Genomic DNA, 25,637 nt, shown 5'->3' on the forward strand with positions numbered 1-25,637 from the left:
CCTATTACACTGTCTACAAAGTAAAAACAGACAGAATACCGTATCCATAGTCACGCAGTGTCGCAAAAAGAAACTGCCAAAATCACTCAGACTGCCTTCCCTTGATACAGGACATGCTAATAAAATTTGGAATGCTGTATCTTCCAATTTCTCGGTGACTAAAAGCAAAATGAGGTTCATTGCATCTGGGAAGAGAACAAAGACATTTTCTGTTACTGAACTGAATAATATTTTTATACTGCAATCACTACGAAAGACAAACTTATAAAGTACAAACACCAAAAGGACTATCTGCCTAAATAATAGTGAAATTCTTCCAGGGGTGCCTGGGTGGCTCAGCTGGTTAAATGTCTGCCTTCATCTCGGGTCATGATCCCATGATGTGGGGTCGAGTCCCACATTAGGCTCCCTCCTCAGCCGAGAGCCTGCTTCTCCCACTCCCTTTGCCTTCTGCTCCTCTGCTTATGTTCTCTCTTTGTCAAATAAATAAAATCTTAAAAAAAAAAAAAAGGAAAGGAACACTTCCAAATCAAAACATTCTGACGTGCTCATTAACTCAAGCTATTTAGCTTATTAAGCTGACTTTTAAAAGAGTCCTATGTTCATGTACAATACCCTGATATTAAAGAAGTATAATTCAGATTTTTAGAAAAATCATGAAAATAAATTTTTAGTAACTACCTGGAATATATCTTCTTTCATATGTAATTTTTTCCAAAATTTCTGGGACATGTTGAGAATACCCAGCTTTACTGAAACTAAAAATAATTTGCAATAAATCACGGTCCATAAGGTAAAGATCAGACTTCTCCACCTTCTCCAGAGTCTGTAGGCAGTTCCAGAAATTAGAAGAATAAGTTAGAAACCAGTATTTTTTCATTAAAGCCAAATAAATTAAAATACCAAGATTTTAAAAATCAGGAACATATACTATCTAAAGGTTTAGGACTTCTCTTATAAAGCAGAAAATATTATATTTCAGCAATAACTGTTGAATCAACACCAAGGTACCACACTATAAAAATTCTCCTTCAATACTAGTGTCTATAAGAAATACCTTTAAAAATAGATAGAAACTATACTTTTCTGCTTCATGCAAAATGGAACACAAGTTTACATCAATGATTTTATTTTTTATACAAGTGATTTTAAGTATTTTTATTTATATGACATAAGTCATACCTGCTTTACACGGTCAATGTCACCCTTTTCAGCATATGCATTCAATAATGCTAGGTATGTGTCTGGACCAGGCTCAATTCCAGCCTCTTTCATCACTGTGAAAATATTTTCTGCATTCTCTATATCTCTGGAAGTTATTCAAAGAATAGAGGATAGATTACTACAATACTCCCCAATGTAATATTATAATTCAACCTAAAATGTACTACCCGATTCTTATTAAAAATTCTTATGAACCACTGAGATGAGTTAGCAAAGGACATCAGAAAAGGGCAAGTACATACTAAAATGGTTATAGGTCTCTGAAATAAAAATAAAAACCACCTAAAAGACTAACAGGCAACTTTTTCAAAAGAAAAACCAAACTGCATAATAATCACATAGACCTTAAATTAACGTGTCCTTTTTTAATCAAGTATGCTATGACTCAAATTTACTTTTCTAAGAAGAATAACATTTAGGAAATGATCCTTCAAAAATGAAATTGTTGGGGCGCCTGGGTGGCTCGGTGGGTTAAGCCTCTGCCTTCAGCTCGGGTCATGATCTCAGGGTCCTGGGATCGAGCCCCGCATCGGGCTCTCTGCTTGGCGGGGAACCTGCTTCCCTCCCTCTCTCTGCCTGCCTCTCTGCCTACTTGTGATCTTTCTCTCTCTGTCAAATAAATAAATAAAATCTTAAAAAGAAAAAAAAAATGAAATTGTTTTCCACGGTATCAAGAGAGCTGTATAAGAGAACTGACTTTACAAAGTCAGTTACTTTGGATCTGGCCCAATTTTTAAAGTTGAAATTTTCTAAATCAAAGTTGTATTTAATAAGTCATTTAAAAGTTGCATGTTCTATCTCACACACTCAAAATTTTTGAAGGAGTAGATAAACATGGCTTAAGGATCTTCTAAAATTATTCTAATTTAAACCTTGCTTGAGAATAAAACCTTAGGTTGAACATTACCCGGCTCTTGCATGCCCTGTAACAAGGGCACTGAAAACTGCCTCCGTGACGGGCAGATCCTTAGTTTTCATGAATCCGAGAATCTTGCTGCAATAAAGAGAAATGAAAACATTCCTTGGAAATATACCTCAAAACCACCTTTTACAAAATAAGTACATAAGATCTCATTCCCTGAAATTATTCCCATTATATTAAATTATATAACTTGAACTTCTCTTGGTAAAAATAGCGGGTAAGTTTTTAAAACCTGATTATTTCTTCTATACTACTAATTAACCTTAAAAAGCATAGAGTTTAGGCGATTCATAGACCTGTACTCCTGGGGCTAATAATACATTATATGTTTATAAAATTTTTTTTTTAAATTGTACTAAAAAAAAAGCATAGAGTTTAATAAAATCCATGTAATTAAAACATTTCAATTTATCCTTTCTTTCCTAAAACCTCCATCCAAAAGTAGCAGTAATTTTTACACAAAGAAATAAATGTCACAACTGATTTTATATGAATCAACAAGACAGAGAGAATATTGTCAGTTTTATAAATGAATACAGTTTAAATGGCTAAGGACATTTCCTTTAGAAGATACCAATTTACGAAGACTAAAGCTAACTCTATACACCTCAGCATCTTTAAACCTCTGCTCTGGTAATCAAATTTTTAATTAAAATAGCAATATTCACTTGTCTTTCTCCTCCTACACAATTTTATATTTTATCGAAGTCATATTACCAAATTTGCTAGATTAAAATACTTCTGGGGTTGGGGGGGGGGGTGGGGTTATGGACATTGGGGAGGGTATGTGCTATGGTGAGTGCTGTGAAGTGAGTAAACCTGGTGATTCACAGACCTGTACCCTTGGGGATAAAAATATATTATATGTTTATAAAAAATTAAAAAAAAAATAAAATAAGATACTTCTGAAGTAATTTCCCTAAGAAGAAACTTTAATTAAAAAAAAAAAAAAAGAAGGGGCGCCTGGGTGGCTCGGCGGGTTAGGCCGCTGCCTTCGGCTCAGGTCGTGATCTCAGGGTCCTGGGATCGAGCCCTGCGTCGGGCTCTCTGCTCAGTGGGGAGCCTGCTTCTTCCTCTCTCTCTGCCTGCCTCTCTGCCTGCTTGTGATCTCTGTCAAATGAATAAATAAAATCTTTAAAAAAAAAAAAAAGAAAAGGAGTGAATATAGTGAATATATTCTAGGCTTACAAGATTTACAAATGTGCTTGCTTAAACATATTTATAGAGCTCCATACCTGGCACCTTCAATATCTCCCACATTACAATACGCAGCAATCAACCTCTGATATGTCACCTGTCAATGAAATGGGCCAGTTAATATTTTTTAAATACTATTTCTTTCCTGGGATTAAAAAAAAAAAAGTGCCATAACCAATGAACATTTAAAATAGCAACTACCTACTCGATTTGGTTGAATGTTTGCTTCCTCCATTTTTGCCAAGAAGTCAGTTGGTGAAAATTTATATTCATTTTGAAGATAGACTTTAAGTAAAGCATTGTAGTGACTTACATCATACACAGTACCTACAAATAAAATTTAAATCAAATTTTTAGAAAAGTACCCCAAATCAAACCCTTTATCACAACTAAAATATACATACTTAAAATTTAACAAACAAAAAGGATAAAATGATCACTTCAGCATTTCACCCCATACTTAGTCCCATCTATACAGAAATCCTGTCAGAACACAGCAAGCTAAGCATTTAAGACAGTTAACTAACTGAATTACTGTACAGTTACAAGTAACTGCTTATTCAGATGTTGAGGTCTCTTATTTATGAAGCACAGTATTCCCTTCCTGTTGGAAAATGTTGACAATACCTCTGTATTTAAAGTGACTGAAAGATTTTTCGACAGAAAGCAGTTCTTGCCACAGTACAGACACACCAAGATAGACTATGTCTTGTGTAGTTGTTTTACACAAGTAGGGCGGTACTATCAACTTTGCTTACTTACTCAAAGTGTTTCTTTGAAGGCTCCACTTCCAGTTGCTGAACACCATTACTGGTCTGCTATTGTTAATTTACCCCTATTCCAAAACCCTTTGTTTTCTTTCCAGGTCCATCTTGCCTAAGGCCCCATCGATCAAGGTTACCATTCAGTCTTCCTCTACCCACTGATGACATTATGTCATCATGATGACAATATGTTTTTACTAAGTTTGTATGAATTAAATTTCGTGTCTTTACTTAATTGCCAGTAGCACCACAGGCCTGTGGTAAGTATCTGGTGTCAGTTTGAGATTCTAGACAGCAGAGATCTATTCTATTAAATTAATGTTTATCTTACTAGACATGTAGAGTGCTTACTATGTTCCAGGAACTGTGCTAAGTGCTCTGCATCTAGATCCAGTCCCATTTCCTCCTCACAACAGTTTTGAGACAGTTTCTCTCATCCCCAATCTTATAGATGAGGAAAACTGACTCTTCTACTTGCCCAAGGCAACATGGCTTTGAAAGTGACCACAGACTTGAATGCAGGTGGTCTGCCCTGAGTGCCAATCTGTTAACCATTGTAATGGGTTATATAGGGCTTTAAGGGGAACCAAGTGCAACTCAACATCTGCAATAAGATTACACAACATGGTTACCATAAAGTGTCTGGAAACTTCTAAAACATCATCAATTCAAGTTGAACTCTAATAATGGTTGGTTACAGCCCTAAAAGTGAAGGAAGGTCCATCTATTTCACAAATATTTCTCCCAGTTCCACATGTGTTTTTAAGTTACATGACTTATTGACACGTGGAAATTTCTTTTTATGAAATCAATTCTTTATCTTCAACTTTTCTGCTGCTCTTTTACTGAGAAAACTCTTTCCCATTCTGAAGTCCAATATTCACCTTTTCTTTTAAAAACTCTTAAAAAACAAACTTGTCATCAAGATTAATTCTAGATGAATTCAGAACTGAGGTGAGTCTGTGTTTACTCTGTAGATCTTTCCATAGATGTACAACATGTTTGTTGAAGGATATTCCTAGACATTTTACATATTTGTGACTAGGTATGTCACATAATATAAATTTATGCATTCTGCTTTCTAACTAGGAAAATCAATAGATTATTAAACATTTAATATTTCCTATTACTTTATTATAAATTGATTTTCTGGGATTTTGCAGATAAATAAGCACATCATCTAAAAAACAGTAATTTCTGGGCACCTGGGTGGCTCACTAGGTTAAAGCCTCTGCCTTCAGCTCAGGTCATGATCCCAGGGTCCTGGGATCGAGCCCTGCATCAGGCTCTCTGCTCAGCGGGGAGCCTGCTTCCCTTCCTCTCTCTCTGCCTGCCTCTCTGCCTACTTGTGATCTCTGTCAAATAAATAATAAATAAAATCTTTAAAAAGCAAAACAAAACAAAAAACCAAAAAGTAATTTCAAAAATAAATCAGTAAAATAAAAAACAGTAATTTCTAGTATTGTTTCCCGTCTTATTTCATTGCCATCACACATGATATTGATTGTTGGCTTTAAATTTCAACATGTTAAAGAAGCATCCTTCTATTCTCTTTTAAGACTAAGACTTCTTTTTTTTTTTTTTTTTTTTTTTATTAAGTGGGCTCCATGTGCTACATGAGCCCAGTGCAAGGCTCAAACTCACAACCCCGGGATCAGGACCTGAGCTGAGATCAAGAGTTGGACACTCAACAAACTGAGTCACCCAGGTGCCCCTTTTTGTTAAGATTTTTAAAAATGAGGATTAAACACTGGATCTTATCTAATGGTCTTTTTAATTATGTTCTTTTCCCTGAGGGTTGCTGGGGGGTGGGTTATGGACACTAGGGAGGTTATGGTGAGCTATGGTGAGCATATGGAGTGCTATGGTGAGCACTGTGAATGGTTTAAGACTGATAAGTCATAGACCCATACCCCTGAAGCAAATAATACACTATATATTAATGAAAAAGAGATAAATTATGTTATTTTCTGAACAGATACAATGTTCACAGCTCAAAATTCTAAAGGCACCTTAATTTTTGTTTATATTGTGGAGAACACCCACATTAGTATAGAAGAACTCCTTCTTTTTTTTTAACAAGTTGCACAGTATTCCATTTCATAAACCCACCATAATTTATTTAACCAATCCTAGCGAGACACCCTAGAGTTGGTTCCAATTTCTTACTATTACAAACAAGCTACAATAAAGGATATCCTTTTGCACATTTGAGAATATCTGTACCATATTCTAACAAATGGAACTGCTTGGTCAAATGATATGTGCATTCCTAACTTTGACAAACCAACTGCCCTTTTTTTTGGTTCTTTTTTAACTTACCATAAAGAGTAAAAATTGTATGAAAATTATTTCATTTTTTTCATTTGAGTATAGCTGACAAACAATGCTACATTAGTAAATTATTTTATTCTTAATGCCCCTAGATGTCACTATAACTCACCAAATAAATATTACCAAGTAGCTCTTCCATAAAATTGAATTAGAACATTTATGTAAAGAAATTATTTACCAAAAGAAAAAAAAACTACATCTTTTACATATACATATATTTTTAAACAATCATACCCAATTTCTGAAGTTTGTCCCATATCCTATGAGCAAATTCTGTTCTCTCTGACAGCTGTAGTTCAGGCAAGAGAGAACCACAGCTGCGCAAGAGAAGCAAGGCTTGATTACCACCTGGGCTACCTATGAAAAAAGAGAACAGATAATATTTAACGCAGTAGCAGTATCATACAGATAAGTATCAAAACATAAACCAAAACCTGTAAATATTCAAAAATCTCCTGCCTCAGACAGTATTAGAAGTACCCACAAGCTGGGAAAAAAACCTTACCCAAATCTACAAGTATCATTTACAATGTTACTAAAAGTTATGTTTTTAAAATTAGTTTGTTGGGACGCCTGGGTGGCTCAGTTGGTTAAGCAGCTGCCTTCGGCTCAGGTCATGATCCCAGCGTCCTGGGATGGAGTCCCACATCGGGCTCCTTGCTCAGCAGGGAGCCTGCTTCTCCCTCTGCCTCTGCCTGCCACTCTGTCTGCCTGTGCTCGCTCTCTCCCTCTCTCTCTCTGACAAATAAATAAATAAAATCTTAAAAAAATAAATAAATAAAATAAAATTAGTTTGTTTTCTAAGGGAAGCTAAGATTAGGAATCTATGTAATCTGCAAGACTCTATGCCATATAAAAATACCCAGAACTGAATTTATAAGCAGTGCTTACTGCAATTCAAAGGCTAAGCTTCTTAGTATCTTAAGAAAATAGTAAAATGCAGTACAGTTAAAACTCATCAAATTTAGGTTTACAATCAATTACAAAACCATACAAACTTCCTTCTCCCTTTTTCCATGTATCTAACATGGCCCTGAAAGCTGACTTTTAAACCAAACAAAACCAAAAATAAACCACTTACTGTATGATTCCATTTAAATAAAGTATCCATAATAAGCAAATCTGTAAGTCCAGAAAGTACGTTAGTTGTCGCTAAGGCTAGAAGGGATGAGGGGTTAGGGGATAAAGGCTAAGGATTTGGGAGACTTCTTTTTGAGGAGATAAAAATGTCCTAAATGTAACTACAGTAATAGTCATACAACTGAATAAATCAAAAACAGAAAATAATACACTAGCCTTTAAGTGCACATAATTAGAACTGATACTTCCTTTGATACCCTTCATCATTAGATTCCACAGCTTCTTAAGGTGAATGAAATCCAGATGGGCTTTAGGAAGTTGGTGAATGTTGTGTAACTAGATGCAAAATTATGAGTGTGTTTGCATGTGGGCTTGTGGGGGGGGAGGGTGGTAAGAAGGTCCACAAGCTTCTACTGGATTATCAAAGTGGCTCAAACAGATTGTAAAACTAAGTGAAAATGAAAGGGAAATAAGGATTACCAGTCTTTCTGGAAATCTATCATACATAAGCATCTTAGAGAAAGCAGACACTATACAATGGAAGGTAAGAAAAACGATAATGCCAAGACAATTTACCACTGAAAGTGACTCTCTTATAAACTGGGGAAAGGAGAAAGACCCATTTTTCGTTGCTGATTTTGAAATAAACATATAAAACAAAATGCTTTACTCAAAAACTTTGCCTTGATGAGTTGAAAAGATCACAATCATAACATAAAATCGTGATGATCAAAAAAATAACAAACAAAATTGAAAATATCAAATAATGTGTTCTACAGTGAGCCTGCCCCCAAACAGGTATTTATTAAGACATTCAACTTTTTGTACAGAAAATTTTCAAATACCTGAGTTACAGGTATTGTCAAAGACTTTTTGTAGAAGAGTCTTTGGGATGCGGCCAGTTCTTCGGACAGAATTATCCAGTCTCATTAGAGCCCAGTCAAACTGATTGGCAGTCCTTCTATGAAAAGAAGCAGGCTCCTCTTGAAGATAATTCTTTTTCTCAACAGCAATGGCATATCGCCTGGCTTGGTTCAGTAGCCCTCTATAAAATGAAACACAATTGGTAATTAACTAACACAATTCCTTCCATACAAGTTCTCTTCTTGAGCAAAATTTATACAAAGTTTATTGGTTACCAAATAACCTAATTTGGTAGGTAAATATCAAATTAAATACTCCTAAATACCAAATACCTAAATTCTGGTGCAAAAGCAAAAATGCTGAGAGTGTAAGAAAGAAATTTTGCCTTTTGCTTTAAATAAAATCACATGTACACACAAGTATGCAAAGTAAATCCCTTAAATAATTGATTTGGTCTTGAAAACCTTCTGCACAGAATCATTTCAAACTAAGACAATAATATGGTGCGCTTTAAGTGTTTTTTTTTAATTTCCCTTAAGCAAAACCAGGTTAATGAAAGAAAATGAGGCAGTTTATGCTACAAAGCTCTTCTCACCTCTACAAATGAGACAAGAGATCTAATATATATATATAATTCTGATAACTGCTTTCAAATGTTTTCTAGGTATAATCTCATTATGAATTTAATAAAAGACCAATGTCCAAGTTCAAATTATGCAGGTTTTTTTTAAAGAATCATTCAGGACAAAAGAATTTCCAATCTGTCTAAATAAATTTGAAACATTTTATAGTGACAATGTTTCAGTCCCCAATTCATATCTGCTTTCCATTTATCAACCTGCTGATTACATACTTTTCTACTTATCTTAACAACTACAATCATAAAAAATAAAACTGGATATCTAGGGGCACTGGGTGGCTCAGTTGGCTAAGCATCTGCCTTCAGCTCAGGTCCTAGGATTGAGCCCTACATCAGGCTCCTTGCTCAGTGGGGAACCTTCTTCTCCCTATGCCTGACGCTCCCCCTGCTTATGCTCTCTCTCTGTCAAATAAATAAATACAATCTTTAAAAGGATTTCTGGTATTAAACATCATTACTTTTCAGAAAGTAAAAAAAGGGTCTGTCTATTGGGAAAGGTCAGACTAGTACATGTGTGTTTATAAAGAGCAAAAACCTTTAAACCATTCAGTATTTTAATACAGAGCCTAGCGCGTAAGCCAAACGCTTTAAAACAATGAAAGCAGAGGTATTCCATACTATAGAAATACAGGCTGTACCTGATTTACAAATATCAAACTTAAAAATAATCCTTTTGTGTGAGGATAACCCTGTCATAAATCTTTGAATCAAATTTAAATTTACTCTGTATTCCAACACCACTTTCTAACACAAATGTTCTGGTTTTTGTTTTGTTTTGTTTAAAAACTTAATTTTCGGGGCGCCTGGGTGGCTCAGTTGGTTAGGCAACTGCCTTCAGCTCAGGTCATGATTCTGGAGTCCCGAGATGGAGTGCCACATCGGGCTCCCTGCTCAGCAGGGAGTCTGCTTCTCCCACTGACCTCTCTCCTCTCATGCTCTCTCTCATGCTCTCTCTCTCTCAAATAATTAAATAAAATCTTAAAAAAAAAAAAAAAAAGACTTAATTTTCGTGAGAGCCAGCATGAGCACACACATGAGCAGGGGTGGGAAGGTGGGTAGGCGGGGTTGCGGAGGGAGAAGCATGCTTCCAGCTGAGCAGGGAGCCCAATGCAGGACTTGATGCCAGGACCCTGGAATCATGACCCTGAGCCCAAGGCAGATGCTTAACCAACCGCCTGCCACCCAGGCATCCTAACACAAAATTTCTAATGTGCAAAGATTTATGCATTTATCCCAAAATACCTTAAACTTTCCAATAGCAGCCAATAAGTATAACTAAGTAATATATACAAAGCACATATTAACGAAGTATGATGTAAAAATACTTACTAATCCAGGGATGCCTTCAGGATGATAACCTCATTTTTCTTGTATATGCACATCTTTACCACAATTACTCAAAAAATATTTACAAAGTAGTGAGTTTAAAAATAAAACTGTTGGGATGCCTGGGTGGCTCAGTCCGTTAAGCTTCAGGCTTCCGCTCAGATCAAGATCCTGGGGTCCTGAGATGGAGCCATTCCCCACCCTTAAACCCCTCCCCCCAATCAGGGCTCCCTGCCTTGCCGACAATCTGCTTCTCCCTCTCCCTCTGCTCCTCCCCTCCTCCCCGACCCGCTAGTGCTTTCTCTCTCTCTCAAATAAAATAAAAAATCTTTTCGGGGCACCTGGGTGGCTCAGTGGGTTAAAGCCTCTGCCTTTGGCTCAGGTCATGATCCCAGGGTCCTGGGATCGAGCCCCGTATCGGGCTCTCTGCTCGGCAGGGAGCTTGCTTCCTCCTCTCTGCCTGCCTCTCTGCCTACTTGTGATCTCTGTCAAATAAATAAATAAATTTTTTTAAAAAAATCTTTTCAAAAATAAATAAAGAGGGATGCCTAGGTGGCTCAGTAGATTAAGAGGCTGCCTTTGGCTCAGGTCATGATCCCAGGGTCCTGGGATGGAGACCAATGTCTGGGCTCAACGTGAAGCCTGCTTCTCCCTCTGAAGCCTGCTTCTCCCTCTGCCTGCAGCTTCCCCTGCTTGTGTTCTCTTTCTCTCTGACAAATAAATAAATAAAATCTTAAATAAATAAATAAATAAAACTGCTGGTTTCTTAGCCTATGTTATTAACCTGGAAAACCAGTCACAAACTGAATAATTGAGTATGTGATGCTACATTAAAGAAAGCTATACCAAAAGTTTCACCACAAGATTATATAAATCACAAAGGCAGTAACTTAATGCTAGACCAGAAACTCTACCACCACGATCTGGGACAAATCACAAGCACTCTGGCCTTCAAGGATTCTATCTATGTAAAGAAATTGGAAAACAATGAAAAAAATCAGGACACTAACTAAGACAAAGTCTTCTTACTTTTACAAACCTAACGTTCAGCACATTATAGATGGCTAATTGATTAGTTTGTTAAAATGAGCTGAATTAATTAAATGTTAACCACCTACAAACTACAGAAATATGTACCACTCCTAAATATTTATCCTCTATTTTCAAAGGTTTTTTCTGGCCATGAACCTGTATCTACTGGATCAGTTTTTACTGAACTATACCCTTGTTAGGCAAACACAAAATAACATTATTTTAAATCATCCAGACCATATGAAGTTCAGGTGAGTGTGCAATCAATAATATTGTTCAACAACGAAAACTGATTAATATGTAAATTTCAAAACTGCAGGAGTGCCTAGCTGGCTCAGTCAGTGGTAAATGCAACTCTTGATCTCGGGGTTGTGAGTTCGAGCTCCATGTTGGGTGCAGAGATCACTTCAAAATAAAAAATGTTTAAAAAAGGGGCGCCTGGGTGGCTCAGTGGGTTAAGCCTCTGCCTTCGGCTCAGGTCATGATCTCAGGATCCTGGGATCAAGCCCCACATCGGGCTCTCTGCTCAGCAGGGAGCTTGCCTCCTCCTCTCTCTCTGCCTGCCTCTCTGCCTACTTGTGATCTCTCTCTCTGTGTCAAATAAATAAATAAAATCTTAAAAAAAAATGTTTAAAAAAGAGAAAGAAATTTCAAAGTTGTGGCAAAATATATTTACCAAGATTTTTTTTACACAACTCAAATCTTGTAAGCTGTGAAAAAGCGCAAAAGTAAAACCTTTGCTAAAATTCAGTTTTAGGGGCGCCTGGGTGGCTCAGTGGGTTAAAGCCTCTGCCTTCAGCTCAGGTCATGATCTCAGGGTCCTGGGATCGAGCCCTGCATCCAGCTCTCTGCTCAGCAGGGAGCCTGCTTCCCCACTCTCTCTGCCTATTTGTGATCTCTGTCAAATAAATAAATAAAAATCTTTTAAAAAAATAAAAATAAAATAAAATAAAATGCAGTTTTAAAATGTAAGATCTAACAAATACAAAATTTAGACAGAAGACAGGTTAATAAACCAGAACATTATTCTCAACATTTTAAAGCTAATTTTTCTCACAAACAGATCTTTAATGATGTCAAGTCTCCTTCACTCAATTATACTTGACTTTAATTAGATATGCTTAACTATGAATCCACCATAGAATGAACGATGGTGAAGGGTTACATACTTAACTAAGGATGCTTCACTCTTCAAAAGGAAGTCCCCAGTGCTTCCCTACATGCAGTGCTTTCTACATTGATTATTTGGCCCAAAATTTATTTTTAAATTCCACAGAAACACACCCAGTAGGAAATTAGGAACTCCATGCCTGGAACAGTAAGTATGTTATGACAGAAAGTAAAGAAGAAGTCCAGGGGTGAAAGTACATCCATGTAGTGTAGCACCTACCTATCAGACTTGCACAAGCCAAATTCTGATGACCAAAACTGGTGTAACCATGTAAGGGAAAATTATTAACATTTCATCAATGTGTCATAAATTGCTCCTTTGCATTTTTTTTTTTTTAAGATTTTATTTATTTGACAGAGAGAGCGAGCACAAGCAGGGGGAGCCGCAAGCAGAGGGAGAGGGAGAAGCAGGCTCCCCACAGAGCAGCGGGAGCCTGATCTGAGACTCGATCCTAGGATCCCGGGATCATGACCAGAGCAGAAGGCAGTCGCTTAACCACCGGAGCCACCCAGAGGCCCTCCTTTGCATTTCTGAGTGAAACATCTTAGGTTCCCTCCTGAGATTCTGGCAATCACCACTGTATTCAGATTACCCTTTAACTTTCTCTGGCCCCATCTGGCATTGTTATTCTCAGTGTTGTTGTCGTCGTTTTAGTGCTGGTGGCGATTATTTTGACTCTTCAGTACAAAAAAAAATAATGATTTTCATATTTGAATGTCCATATTTCAAAAAGGCATGCAGTGCAGATTATTTTAAGCAGGCTTCCATGGGACTCCTCTCTTAAGTCTGTACTTTTTTCCAATATTTTACCTTTTCAAGGCATTTTTGGATTTACAGAAAAACTGTGCAGTGAGTACAGAGTTCCTGTATATGCTCCTCCCCCTCCACCCAGTTTCCCCTATTTATATCTTGCATTACTGTGGTACATGTGTTATAAATGATAAACTAATCATGATACATTACAGCCCGTAGTTTATAATAGGGTTCACTCTGTGTATGTACGTACCTATGGTTTTGACAAATGTATGGCAAGCATTATAGTAGTCACAGAATAGTTTCACTGCCCTAAAATTGCCCTGTGCTCCACCTATTCTTCCCCTCCCCGATCCTCCTAAACCCCTAACAACCACACTTCTCCTTCTCTATAGTTTTTGCCTTTTCCAAAAATCCCAGGACCCCGAGATCATGACCTGAGCTGGAAGGCAGAAGCTTAACCCACTGAGCCACCCACGCACCCCATTCATTCTTTTTTAACTTCAAATGTGCACCAAACTAATCACACATGTTCTCAAACTCTCCCTCCCAAGTTAACTCCGTTGCTATTATGAGTCACTCTAGCATCTAACACTTTGGAGCTCCCAGAATTTAAAGGGAAAAAAAAGGGGGGGATACAGATATGTGATAGAGTAGGTATAACCGGTAATCGATATTTATCAAGCATTTAATGACACATGCTAGGTAACAAAAATTACTACCATAATCCTCATTTTATTGATAAGAAAACTGACACAACTTGCCCAAAGTCACAATAAAAGGTAGTTAATGACAGGATGACAAGTCCCGGATCTGTATTTGGGTAATCTCTTTCTGAAATGAGTTCAACATGGCAGAAAGGCATCAAGGAAATGAACCTGGCTGCAATAGGGGGTTCACAATAGAAGTAATGAAAATTAAAACTGGACTGGGAGGGTGAGACTAGAGAATGGAAAGCCTCCAATGGCTGAAAAGAAAGGCATTTGGATTTTATGACATGTCCATAAAATACAAGACTGATGTCCATAAAGCTGCCCTCCCCGCTTATTTTGCTGTACTATTCTAGACAATGGAGATCTCAAACTTATTTCATGTGCTCACCCACCTCTCATTTTAACTATTCCACTTGAGTTTCCTTTAGCCTGTTGGTATGTATGATTACATGGACTGATTTTCAAATGTTGAGTCAGCTTTGCACACGTGGAATAAACCCAACTTAGTCACAGTATATAATTCTTCTTAAAAAAGTTGCATATAGATACTGATTCCAGTTAAGTTTTAACATGTTAAAAACTCAAAAATATAATGCCTCCTTTTATTTATTTAAAGTATGCTCCATGCCCCATGTGGGACTTTAACTCACAACCATGAGATCAAGAGTTGTACGCTCTACCGACTAAGCCAGGCAGGTGCCGAATAATGCCTTTTGTTTATTTTTAAAGATTTATTTGAAAGAGAGACAGAGAGAGAATATACACATGCATGAGAATATACACATTGGGGGGAAGTCAGAGGGAAAGGGAAAGAATCTTAAGCAGACTCCCCACAGAGCATGTCTCAGTGCTCAATCCTAAAATCCTGGAACAATGACCTGAGCCAAAATTAAGAGTCAGATGCTTAACCAACTGAGCTGCCCAAGGTTAAGGTCAGGGATACATCTTAATTAAACCTGGACTGGGAGGGTGAGACTAAAGAATGGAAAGCCTCCACCAGTTTTTTAGCTGAGCATTAAAAGCAGCAGCCATGCACAACAGAGAAGTACTCCAAGCAAGCCAGAACAGTCAGCAGGCCAAGCAAGTGAGCAACACAGATGGGATGAGGTTGAAGAGGAAGACTGCGCTTGTGAGTGGGCTAGATCATGAAAGACTGTGACAATAAATGGTCTGGATTTTATTTTCAGTACAGATTTTATTCCAGCTACAGAACTCTATCAGAACCCTACTGAAGGTTTCTGAGCAGGGGATGTGGCATGATCTATTTCTGTTTTAGAAAGATTAGTCTACCTGGGGGGGTGAAGAATAAATTAGAAGGTAGCAAGAATTGAGAGAGAGATACCATTTAGAAAACTATTGCAGTAGTCCAAGTAAAAGGGAAGTTTATACCAGAGTGGGTGTGGAAATGGGAAAGAAACACCTATCACCAAAGCCCCGCGCCCATTTAACTGCAAATTCCAAGGAACAAGTCTCACCAAAGCAATTTGTTCATTCTCACTTCCTTAAATATGATGAAGAAAATTTCATGTAAAAGTGCCTTAGAGGCTTACTTAATCCTCTTATACATCCTACCCCATTATGTACCATTTTCATGAAACTTGACAAGCACAATCTTAAGAGACAAAAACAGAAGGCTCCATAGCACTGCAGAAACACAGGAGCTCTGAGCTTTAAGAGCACGAGCCTGAGTCCTATAGACCAGCCTGACTTCAGGCTGTGCCATTTTATAAGATGGGTAGACGAGTTACTGCAACTCTAAGCCTGTAAAATCCAGGAGTTAACAGTATTTACCTCACGAGGCTATCACAAAGATTAACTGAGATACTGCAGTGTTTCCAAAAATATCACCCTTCTGCTAGGCAAGATGGTTTTAGGTAGTATTTAAACAAAAATTTTTCATTTCAGTCGTTTTATCTATTTTAATCAATATTTAAAAGTAACTATCACATCAAGCTCTTTATTTTACTAATATTTTTGCTTAAGATAAAATTAAGTTATAATAACATCAGTTTAAACCTAAAACCAATGTTAAGAAGAACGTTAAATACAAATAACAGTGTCAGTAGTACTTAGATTGGACAAAAAAATCTGAAGGCAGTACATAATTGCCCGAAGGTTGAGCAACACTGAGAAAGTATACATAGAGGACCCTGCAAAGTCAGCATAATAAATATTAACTGCACACTTCCTAGAGCACCTTCTTTTAAAAGTGTATTAGCAGAAAATACAACACTTATTTTTAAAGACCTAGTCAAATCTAAACTATGCTTATTTAACAACTATGTGACTCTGGTAAAAGTATTTGGTCTTTCTAAGCATTAGTTACTTCCTCTGAAGAAAAATACCTACCTTGTAAAGATCATATAAGGAAAAAATATATAAAATTCCTAACAAACGGGCTCAATAATAGCTTTTATTATAGAACGCACTCAGTTAAGTGTCTGCTGAGTGATCTTTAAAGAAAATATTTTGTAAAGCTGTCTCAATGACCTTTCTCATGCAACGATTTCACAGGACCTCGATTCTCCAAAAAGTCTTGTCCAGTTAATCTGTCCCCCAAACACACCAAAAATTTTAGACTAGAAAAGCCACTTACAACTCTTCCACACTTAAAAGTCTCCTGGCTTTAGGGGCGCCTGGGTGGCTCAGTGGGTTAAGCCGCTGCTTCGGCTCAGGTCATGATCTCAGAGTCCTGGGATGGAGCCCCGCATCGGGCTCTCTGCTCAGCAGGGAGCCTGCTTCCTCCTCTCTCTCTGCCTGCCTCTCTGCCTGCTTGTGATCTCTCTGTCAAATAAATAAATAAAATCTTTAAAAAAAAAAAAAAAAAAGTCTCCTGGCTTGAAACACCAATTTCTTTCCACCTATCCAGACATCCCCTCCCCCTCAAGGTCCTCCAGTCCAAAAATATGTCTCCTTTGTCTCAGCTATGACAGGAAGTGACGAACAGTTACACAAGTTGGGACCTATGATGTGACATGAACAAGATACTCTTTAGGATCTATAAAGTGAGACTGGGATAGACAAGATTTACTCTAAAGATTCCTTCCAGAGTTTACATTCTCAGATCTTATGTGCTTAGTTATCTGTGATAGTCTTTAATTTCTAAATCTATAATGTATCATAACACCTTTTTAAAAAATGTCTTTATGTCCATAAGCAATCCCTTCAACACCTAAAGGACAATATTACTCAAAACACTTCAAAACTGGGCATCAGTGTCTATAGTTAAATCCCCAACTGGAGATCCCAGATAAATTACTTCACTCTTCTAAGCTTGTTCCCTGATTTGTAATATGAACCCATAGAAGATGAAATACATGTGTGATGTATTCATACAAACAACTTGAAAATGGAAAAGATCTAATCCGAAGGTACTACTATTTATCCTCATCTCCAAATCCATTCTGCCAACATGCTGACCAATCTCCTGTTCACTCCCACTCAAGAAGAAAAAGAAGTGGTTTGTTTTTATTTTTATTTTTTCAGTTCTGCACCATCTAGCTGAAGTCCTATTAGCCCTTATCTGTGGTATCAATGTTGCTCCTACTGGTCTTTCCATCCCCAGCCTCTATCTCTCCTCAGTCTATATAAACTTTGTCAAGACCTGTACCCCTCAAAACCCTCCAATGGCTTCCAACCATCAAATAACCAACTTCTAATCAACCTTAATAGCTAGAAGGAATCAACTGGCCTTGGTAATATCAACTTCCATGACACCTAACCCCACGTAGCCACACAGGATGGAAGTATGGTCTCCAAGTCCCTCTATGCTCTCCTCCCCTAGAACACTCTGACTACTTATTACCATGTGTCCTCTTAAACGCAACTGAGCCCCTACCAGAAACAAATGTGGCTGTTCTTTTCTCTGAAAAACCACAGTATTAAGCTCCTCTTTTAGGGACAACATATAGGAATGGGACATGTGCCTATCATAGCCCTCAGTAATTGATAAATTTATACACACAGAAAACAAAGGCTGAATCATAACCCAGACAGTTTCTTAATATTTGCTGAGAAGATCTTTTTCTCATTAAGAAATAAACAAGGGAAAGTTTTCTTTCCTTCCAACCTTAGAAGTCACATCATTCTGTCATAGGGCAATATGTGCTCTTCACCCTTAAGCCAATCATCAATCTAGATCCACTTCCAAACAGATTTAATTCAAAGCTTATCTTTCTTCTGAAGCACGGAAGTCCGCAAACTCTCACAACAAAGTATAAGCAGCTTCTGATTCAGAAGTATGAGAAAAACAGAAAAAGAGTCTGGGGGAAAGCAATAGTATTTGCCCCTCAAACTTCCCACAGAAGACAAGGGAAGAGCTGGTTTTTAAGAAAAATTTGTTTAAAAAGAAGAAAAAAGTACTGAAATAGGAATGAGAAGCAAGACTAAAGAATACAGAAGTATATACCTTCTGGCGCTTCAAGTCTGAAAACAAATTAATAAAATTAATTATTAATAAATTAATAATTCTAGAATTTGACTCAATAATCCTCATCTGTCTTCCATAGGACATTCTTAGAAATCAAGATTGGCATGAATTTGTGGACATTCATTGCACTACAGGCATGGATTAAACATCCCTTCAAATGTCTTTGCATGTCACAATATTCCTTCCTCAATGCCTAAGATTTTCAGTGATTTACTCAAAAAATATTTGATACCTATTATGTGCCACAAAGTCAGACACCAGGGGAGCGAAAAAGACAAAATCACTGCCTCAAGGAACTTACAGCCAGGTCTGGAGGGCTGTTTGGTATAGATGTAATCATGCTGTTTGGTACACATATAATAATGCTTAATGATTCAGGATCTAAGGGAAACACAAAAGAGCAGAGGTCAAATGGGAGAAGCAATCGAGATTTAACAGAGAAAAGGAACACCTGAGTAGGGGAAAGGGGCGACACATCCCAAGAGTAAACACCACATTCAAAGGCAAAGAGATGTGCAACATGGCCCCACAGAGCTCTGGACCAATAGTACCTTTACCATCTGGGGGCTTGTTAGGAATGCAGAATCTCAGTTCCCCTGTCTAGACCTACAAAATCAGAATCTCCCATTTTCATGACATCCCCAAGGAATTCTTATGCTCATTAAAAAGCCCTGGTGTAGAGGACTCAGAAGTAGTGGTTTGGTATAGCTAGAATACAGGACACCATGGAAAAGAACCCTAAGAAGTGAGGCTCCAAGGCGCCTGCGTAGCTCAGGTCATGATTCCAGAGCCCTGGGCTCAATTCCCACATCCGGCTCCCTGCTCAGCAGGAAGCCTGTTTCTCCCTCTCCCACATATACATATACATATGTATATGTATACACACATATACATATGTCAATGGCTGTCTCTGGGTGAGAGAATTAAGGGTATCTTTTTTTGTTTCATTCATTCATCTATTTATTTATTTAATATTTTATTTTTAAATAATCTCTGCACCCAACATGAGGCTCAAACTTAAAATTCCAAGACCAAGAGCCTCACACTCCACCAACTGAGCCAGCAAGGCACCTAAGGGTGATTCTTAATTTATTACTATTCTCTCCGTATTTTGCAATTGCTCCCTAGGAACATGAGTTTTATTATTTAAAAATATAAAACAGAGGCACCTGAGTGGCTCGGTCGGTTAAGCGTCCAACTCTTGATCTCAGTTCAGGTCGCGATCTCATGGTCATGAGTTCAAGCCCTATGCTGGGCACCACGCTGGTTGTGAAACGTACTTATTAAATAAATAATATAAAATAAAAATATACACTAAAAAATTAATAAATAAAACAATGATGGCTTTGGCCAGTAGTGTGACTGCAGTAGGTAGAAGAGTAAATATGAAGTGAGGAAATAAAGGAGACCGAAATAGGGACAGGGGAAGGGAAATTGGTAAGCATCCAGAGATGAGTCCAGAGTTCTAGGAAAGGGTTTGTTTTTTCAGGCCGGAAAGATCTGGGCATGCTTGCAGGCTGTGGGACAGGAGACTGTATAAAAGGACTGTTAAGAGTATAGGAGAAAGAGGTAATACTCTTCTCATTGCTTGTTATGAGCCAAGCACACAGTGGTGAGGAAGATAACGTTCTGCTCTTAATGCAATTCACTTTTTCTACTGAGAAAACAAACAAAAAGCAGATTAATATTAGACAAGTCAAACACAGCATGATAAAACTAAAATAGGGTAGTTTTTACATTGAGTGTGGAGATAAGCCTTCTCTGAAGAAACAGCATTTAAGCTGAATCCTGAATGGCAAGAAACCATCTTTGCAAAGGAGGGAGAATGGCCTTGTTATCTCTACTTTACAAATCATGAAACTGAGGATCAAAGAACTTAGGTAAGATTATGTAGCAAGTAAATGGAATCCAGGTCTGATGAACACCCAGACCAATATCCCTTCTACGAGATTCTGTTCTACTGTTTTCCTCAAACACAACAGGAACGATGAGAGATAACATCCACCCTCCTCTGGCCTCACAGGGATAGTTAAGGACTAAAAAATAAGAGTAACTGACACAACTTTCTCCAAATAAAGTCTCTGAAAGAAGAGAAATGCTTTCTGAGAATGCAGAGGCATGGCTCCTGAAGGTTAACTGTTCAGGCCTAAAAACAAAATCCAGGAAGGCTGGTCAGTTAAAAGTAGGCTACATTCCAAAGATCTATAACTGCGTTGTTAAGGAGTCATAAAACCTTTCCTCCATATAATTTTACGTAGAGAGGTTTCCAGGCTGCTCCACAAAGATCCATGTAATCATAGTTATTACTATTATTGTAACTAATAAAGCACTTACTAGGTACCAGGCCTTATGCTAGGCGTTTTTTATAGATAATCTCATGCAGTACTACCAACGGTATTACCACTCCATCTAACTAAGGAAACTGAGGCCTAGAAATGTTAACTTGTCCAACGGCAAATCCTTAGCTCTTAGTCCTAAATTGTCTCCCAAAGTACCTTTATTTATTAACAGTATTTCAAAATCAGTTTTTCTCCAATTCTAAAACCTCAGTGCCCATCTCCCTTTCTCAGATGGTCAGAATACTTACTATTCTAATACTTTTTCACCAAACTTCCTTATCCCCTCTCCAGGTCTATGCCAGACTTATCTCCTGATAAACCTCGATCCATGAAACATTTATTCATACGCTTGACACCACTGGCATCCTTTTATCACCACGAAGTGCCTGCACATGTTCGCTTATTCACTCACTGACACTTACATAGCCCTACTGTGACAATTCCCAACCCAATTCCCAACCTCGATATGTAAATATCGAGGAAAACTCCACTCCAGAAAAATGCAGGCAAAAGCCCAAGCTGATCACAATTAAACGTCCCTATCTAAACTATCCCTTGTTCACCCCAAATTCCCAACCTATCCCTCCCACCCCCCAAATTTAAACTTATCGAAATCTAAGTTCTAGCTGGTTACTGATCACCGATAATGTTCGCACGTGGTACAGCATCCAAGCCCGTGAATCCTAAGGAGAAGAGTAACACCCGATCCCAGCAGCAGCCTTCAAAGCCCCCCGCTCCCAACGCCCCCTTAACAGGTCGCCGGTAGCCCTAGGACAGAAAAACGCAGTTCCAAGCGAGAGCTAAATCCATGCCGGAAGCAAACACTGCACAACTGCCGTGACCTTCTCAAGTCGACTGACCCCGTCACCAGAAACCCCCGCTGGGGAGCGGGGTCCAAGACCCCGGGACGTTTGGCCTTAGGGCGTGGAAGAAGGCTCAGAGAAAGGCAGGCCCGGTCCCCCGCCAGCATCACGACCCCGGGGGACGCCAGCGCTGCAGACAGGCAAAGGGTAGCGCGTGGGCACTCACCCTGCAAGGGGCCCGCCGCGGCCGGCGGGCAGACAAGGGACGGCGTGCGGCCGGCTCAGGCCGCCTGCGAGGAGGCGCAGGGAGAGCGGGAGGCGCGGGGCTGCCCCGGCTCGGAGGAGCCAGCGAGCTGGTCTCAGCAGGGCTGCCATGGCTCGGCCGTCCCCACCGCAGGATGCACGCTGGGCGAGAAGGACAGGGGGAGCACGTGACCGCGGGGTCGCCCGGCGCGGGAGAGACCAAAGGCCGGACGCACCATACGTAGGGGGAGCCACGCGTTGTTTTAAGCTTAGAAGATCGACAAATGGATTTCTCTAAGGATATATGAGTCCCGTGTGATACGTTAATAATAACGTATCGTGCCTGATTATCTGAGTGGCTCCTCTTTTCATTTTCTAACCTTTCTCTCAGCATGTTCAGTATCTACACCCCTACACTTTCCAGTTGGTAGAGTCAGGAGAGGTCGACTCCTCCCAGGTTAGCGCAGGGGCTTGCGGGGGGCCAACTAGCAAGGACACCCGGGAACTCTCGAGAAGAGCCGACTATGAAGGTCCCAGCGTGTGGGACAATTCGCGGGCGTGCGAGGTTTTTGTTGCTGGCTCAGCGCCGAAGTTGCCGCGCGGATGGCAACGTCGTGATCGGAAAGCTCTGAGAAGTGTGGGACTGAAAAACGTTGAGGACCTTTGCACTGTGCCAAAGTTAAATAGGATGTGATTTGTGTTCCTGTGGGGCATGAACATAGTGTAAAAGAATACGCGCGTCCAAGCCTAAATCAGTAAGCAGCGTCTCGCCTTATGACATAGGTGGGTGCTAACCAGGGTCGTCTAGTTTTAAAGCTGAAGCTGAATTCATTATCTTCCCCAACTCCCACCCCACTTCTTCGTTCAGTAAAAGCACCAGTATCCGAGGTAAGATAACGATAAGAATAAGAGTCTAGAGCCAAATCTGGGAGAAAACCGGAAGCCCTTGCCTTCACAGGGTTTACAGTCTGGAAGGGTTCCCTGTGCACACGTGGGAAGCTGGGAACCGGCTTCCACTCCCTTTTCACCCAGCTGTATCCTACCCATTGCCAGGTGAACACTCAGAAGTTTTCCCTGGAAGCCCTCCACGGTAATTCCCCCGTATGGCTGTTTATCCACTCCATATCCAGCTCCCTGACAGCAGGACTGTGACCTTTTCTTGTAGCTGAAGCACCTACCCAGTGCCAAGCACACAGTAGGTTGCATTAAATATTTACTGAGTAAATGAGCATTTTGAGATTATCTAGTTTCTCTCTCCTTTGAGCGATGAGGAAAATGAGATCCAAAAAAGGTTAAATGATTTATACTGTATTATACTGCTAGGCATTAGTAGTATAATTTATTAATTCACTCACTCGGCGCTGATTTATTGAACCCCTGTTCAATGCCCACACTGTTTGAGATGGGAATCCAGCAGAGAACAAAACAGGCCGAGTCTGGACTCTTGATTAAGGGCTCCAAAGTTTAGTTTGGGAAGACCGATAAGAACTGTCCTGGAGCACCTGGGTGGCTCAGTGGATTAAAGCCTCTGCCTTCGTTCGGCTCAGGTCATGATCCCAGGGTCCTGGGATCAAGCCCTGCTTCGGCCTCTCTGCTCAGCAGGGAGCCTGCTTCCCCCTCTCTCTGTCTCTGCCTGCCTCTCTGCCTACTTGTGATCTCTGTCAAATAAATAAATAAAAATCTTAAAAAAAAAAAAAGAGAGAGAGAGAGAACTGCCCTGTAAAATAAGTCAGGATAAAGAGATTGAAGGTGGGGTTCAGCCCCTTCAAAGAACAGGGAGGAGAATCTTGTGGATTACAGGAAGGAGGAAGTTAGGGAGGGGAGAGAGGGCCCGCCCACATCTGAAGTAACTGGGGGCCAGATTTTGAAGATTATTACAGGCTGCTCTATGGGGTTTGATTTTTATTCAGAAAAAATATGGGAAACCATTGGAAAGCTCAATGTTTTGCTGTGATATGAATCTATTTACATTTTTAAAGGATCACTGTCTTCTGTTTGGAGAGGTGATTTTAAGAGAATAAAGGCGAATAAAAGTAGGGAGACCAGTTAAGAGGCTTTTGTAATAATCCAGGCTAGCTGTAGTAGTGGCTTGAACTAGGAGCTTACAGGTAAGGTAATGGGAAAGAGTCAGGTTCTCGCTTTATTTTAATAGTAGGACAAAGAGGGAACTTCTTGTAGATTGGCTGTGGCATATGAGTCAAGGATGTTTCCAAACATCTTGGGGCCTGAGCAGTTAGAAAGATGGAGGTGGCACTGATTAAAATGGGAAAGCTTGAGGGAAGAGCAGATTTAAAAGGTGAATCAAAAGTGATCCAATGGGGGCGCCTGGGTGGCTCAGTGCGTTAAAGCCTCTGCCTTCGGTTCAGGTCATGGTCCCAGGGTCCTGGGATTGAGCCCCGCATGGGGCTCTCTGCTCGGCAGGGAGCCTGCTTCCTCCTTTCTCTCTGCCTGCCTCTCTGCCTACTTGTGATCTCTGTCTGTCAAATAAATAAATAAAATCTTAAAAAAAAAAAAAGTGATCCAATGGAATATGAAGCTTGAGGCATGGGTTAGACTTCCAAATATCAGGTTTCAGAAGGGGGTTTGCTCTAAGATGTGCAAGTCTGGAATTAGAGCTAGAGATACATGCGGGCATCTGCAGCCTATACCTAATATGGGAAGCCATGGAAAGCATGAAGGCACCAAGGAACAAAATATAGAGGAGAGAGAAGGTTTAAGGACTGAGGCTTGTGACATTTCAGTATTTAGAGGATGCAAAGATGAAAACCCAGCACAGAGAGCTAAGAAAGAAGTCTTCTTAGAAGGGAGTTATGAACCATGTAAAATGCTGCTGTTTGGGACGCCTGGGTGGCTCAGTTGGTTGGGCAGCTGCCTTCGGCTCAGGTCATGATCCCAGCGTCCTGGGATCGAGTCCCACGTCGGGCTCCTTGTTTGGCGGGGAGCCTGCTTCTCCCTCTGCCTCTGCCTGCCATTCTGTCTGCCTGTGCTCGCTCGCTCTCCTCTCTCTCTGACAAATAAATAAAATCTTAAATAAATAAATAAATAAATAAAAATGCTGCTGTTCATTCTGATAAAATGAGCACTCAACATTGACCATAGGATTTGGTAACACAGAGGTCCCTGGTGATGCTGAGCAACCTCGTGGTGACATATCAAGTCAAAAGATAGACAGAGGGCCCCTGGGTGGCTCAGTCGGATAAGTGTCTGCCTTTGGCTCAGGTCATCATCCCAGGGTGGGATCGAGCCCCTCATCGTGCTCCCTGCATGGTGGGGAGCCTGCTTCTTTCTCTCTCCCTTCTTGTGCTCTCCGTCAAAAAAATAAATAGATCTTAAAAAAAAAAGAAAAAAGACTGAAGTAAGTTTAAGAATACAAGAAGGAGGGACGCCTGGGTGGCTCGGTTGGTTAAATAGCTGCCTTCGGCTCAGGTCATGATCCCAGCGTCCTGGGATCGAGTCCCGCATCAGGCTCCTTGCTCATCAGGAAGCCTGCTTCTCCCTCTGCCTCTGCCTGCCATTCTGTCTGCCTGTGCTTGCTCTCTCTCCCTCTCTCTCTCTGACAAATAAATAAAATAAAATAAAATCTTTAAAAAAAAAAAAGAATACAAGAAGGAAAGCAAAGTAGATACAGGGAGTGTAGACAAACATTTTGTACAATATACTATGAAGGAGGGACCGAAAAGGGGTGGTATCTTGAAGAGGTATGAAGTCAAGGGGGGTTAGTTATTTTTTAAGGTGGAAAAAATTATTATTTTTTATATATTTATATATTATATAATATATAAATATATATAATAATATAATAT

General features: G+C 39.5%; 1 protein-coding gene across 1 annotated transcript in view; it reads right to left on the reverse strand.

Annotated features, from left to right (window-relative positions):
- Nucleotides 1–22,007, reverse strand: part of LRPPRC (leucine rich pentatricopeptide repeat containing) — a 105,622-nt gene extending 83,615 nt beyond the window's left edge. The window contains exons 1-9 of the mRNA XM_047744610.1: nt 21,818–22,007; nt 8,367–8,566; nt 6,676–6,798; nt 3,549–3,670; nt 3,382–3,440; nt 2,132–2,218; nt 1,183–1,309; nt 682–826; nt 40–185 (exon numbers count right to left, since the gene is read on the reverse strand). Coding sequence (XP_047600566.1) covers nt 40–185; nt 682–826; nt 1,183–1,309; nt 2,132–2,218; nt 3,382–3,440; nt 3,549–3,670; nt 6,676–6,798; nt 8,367–8,566; nt 21,818–21,966 — 1,158 coding nt within the window. The 5' untranslated portion in view covers nt 21,967–22,007. The remainder of the gene's footprint in view (nt 1–39; nt 186–681; nt 827–1,182; nt 1,310–2,131; nt 2,219–3,381; nt 3,441–3,548; nt 3,671–6,675; nt 6,799–8,366; nt 8,567–21,817) is intronic.
- Nucleotides 22,008–25,637: the final 3,630 nt, after the last annotated feature.

The sequence above is a fragment of the Lutra lutra genome, chromosome 9 (genome assembly GCF_902655055.1).
Source record: "Lutra lutra chromosome 9, mLutLut1.2, whole genome shotgun sequence".
NCBI classification, from domain to species: Eukaryota; Metazoa; Chordata; class Mammalia; order Carnivora; family Mustelidae; genus Lutra; species Lutra lutra.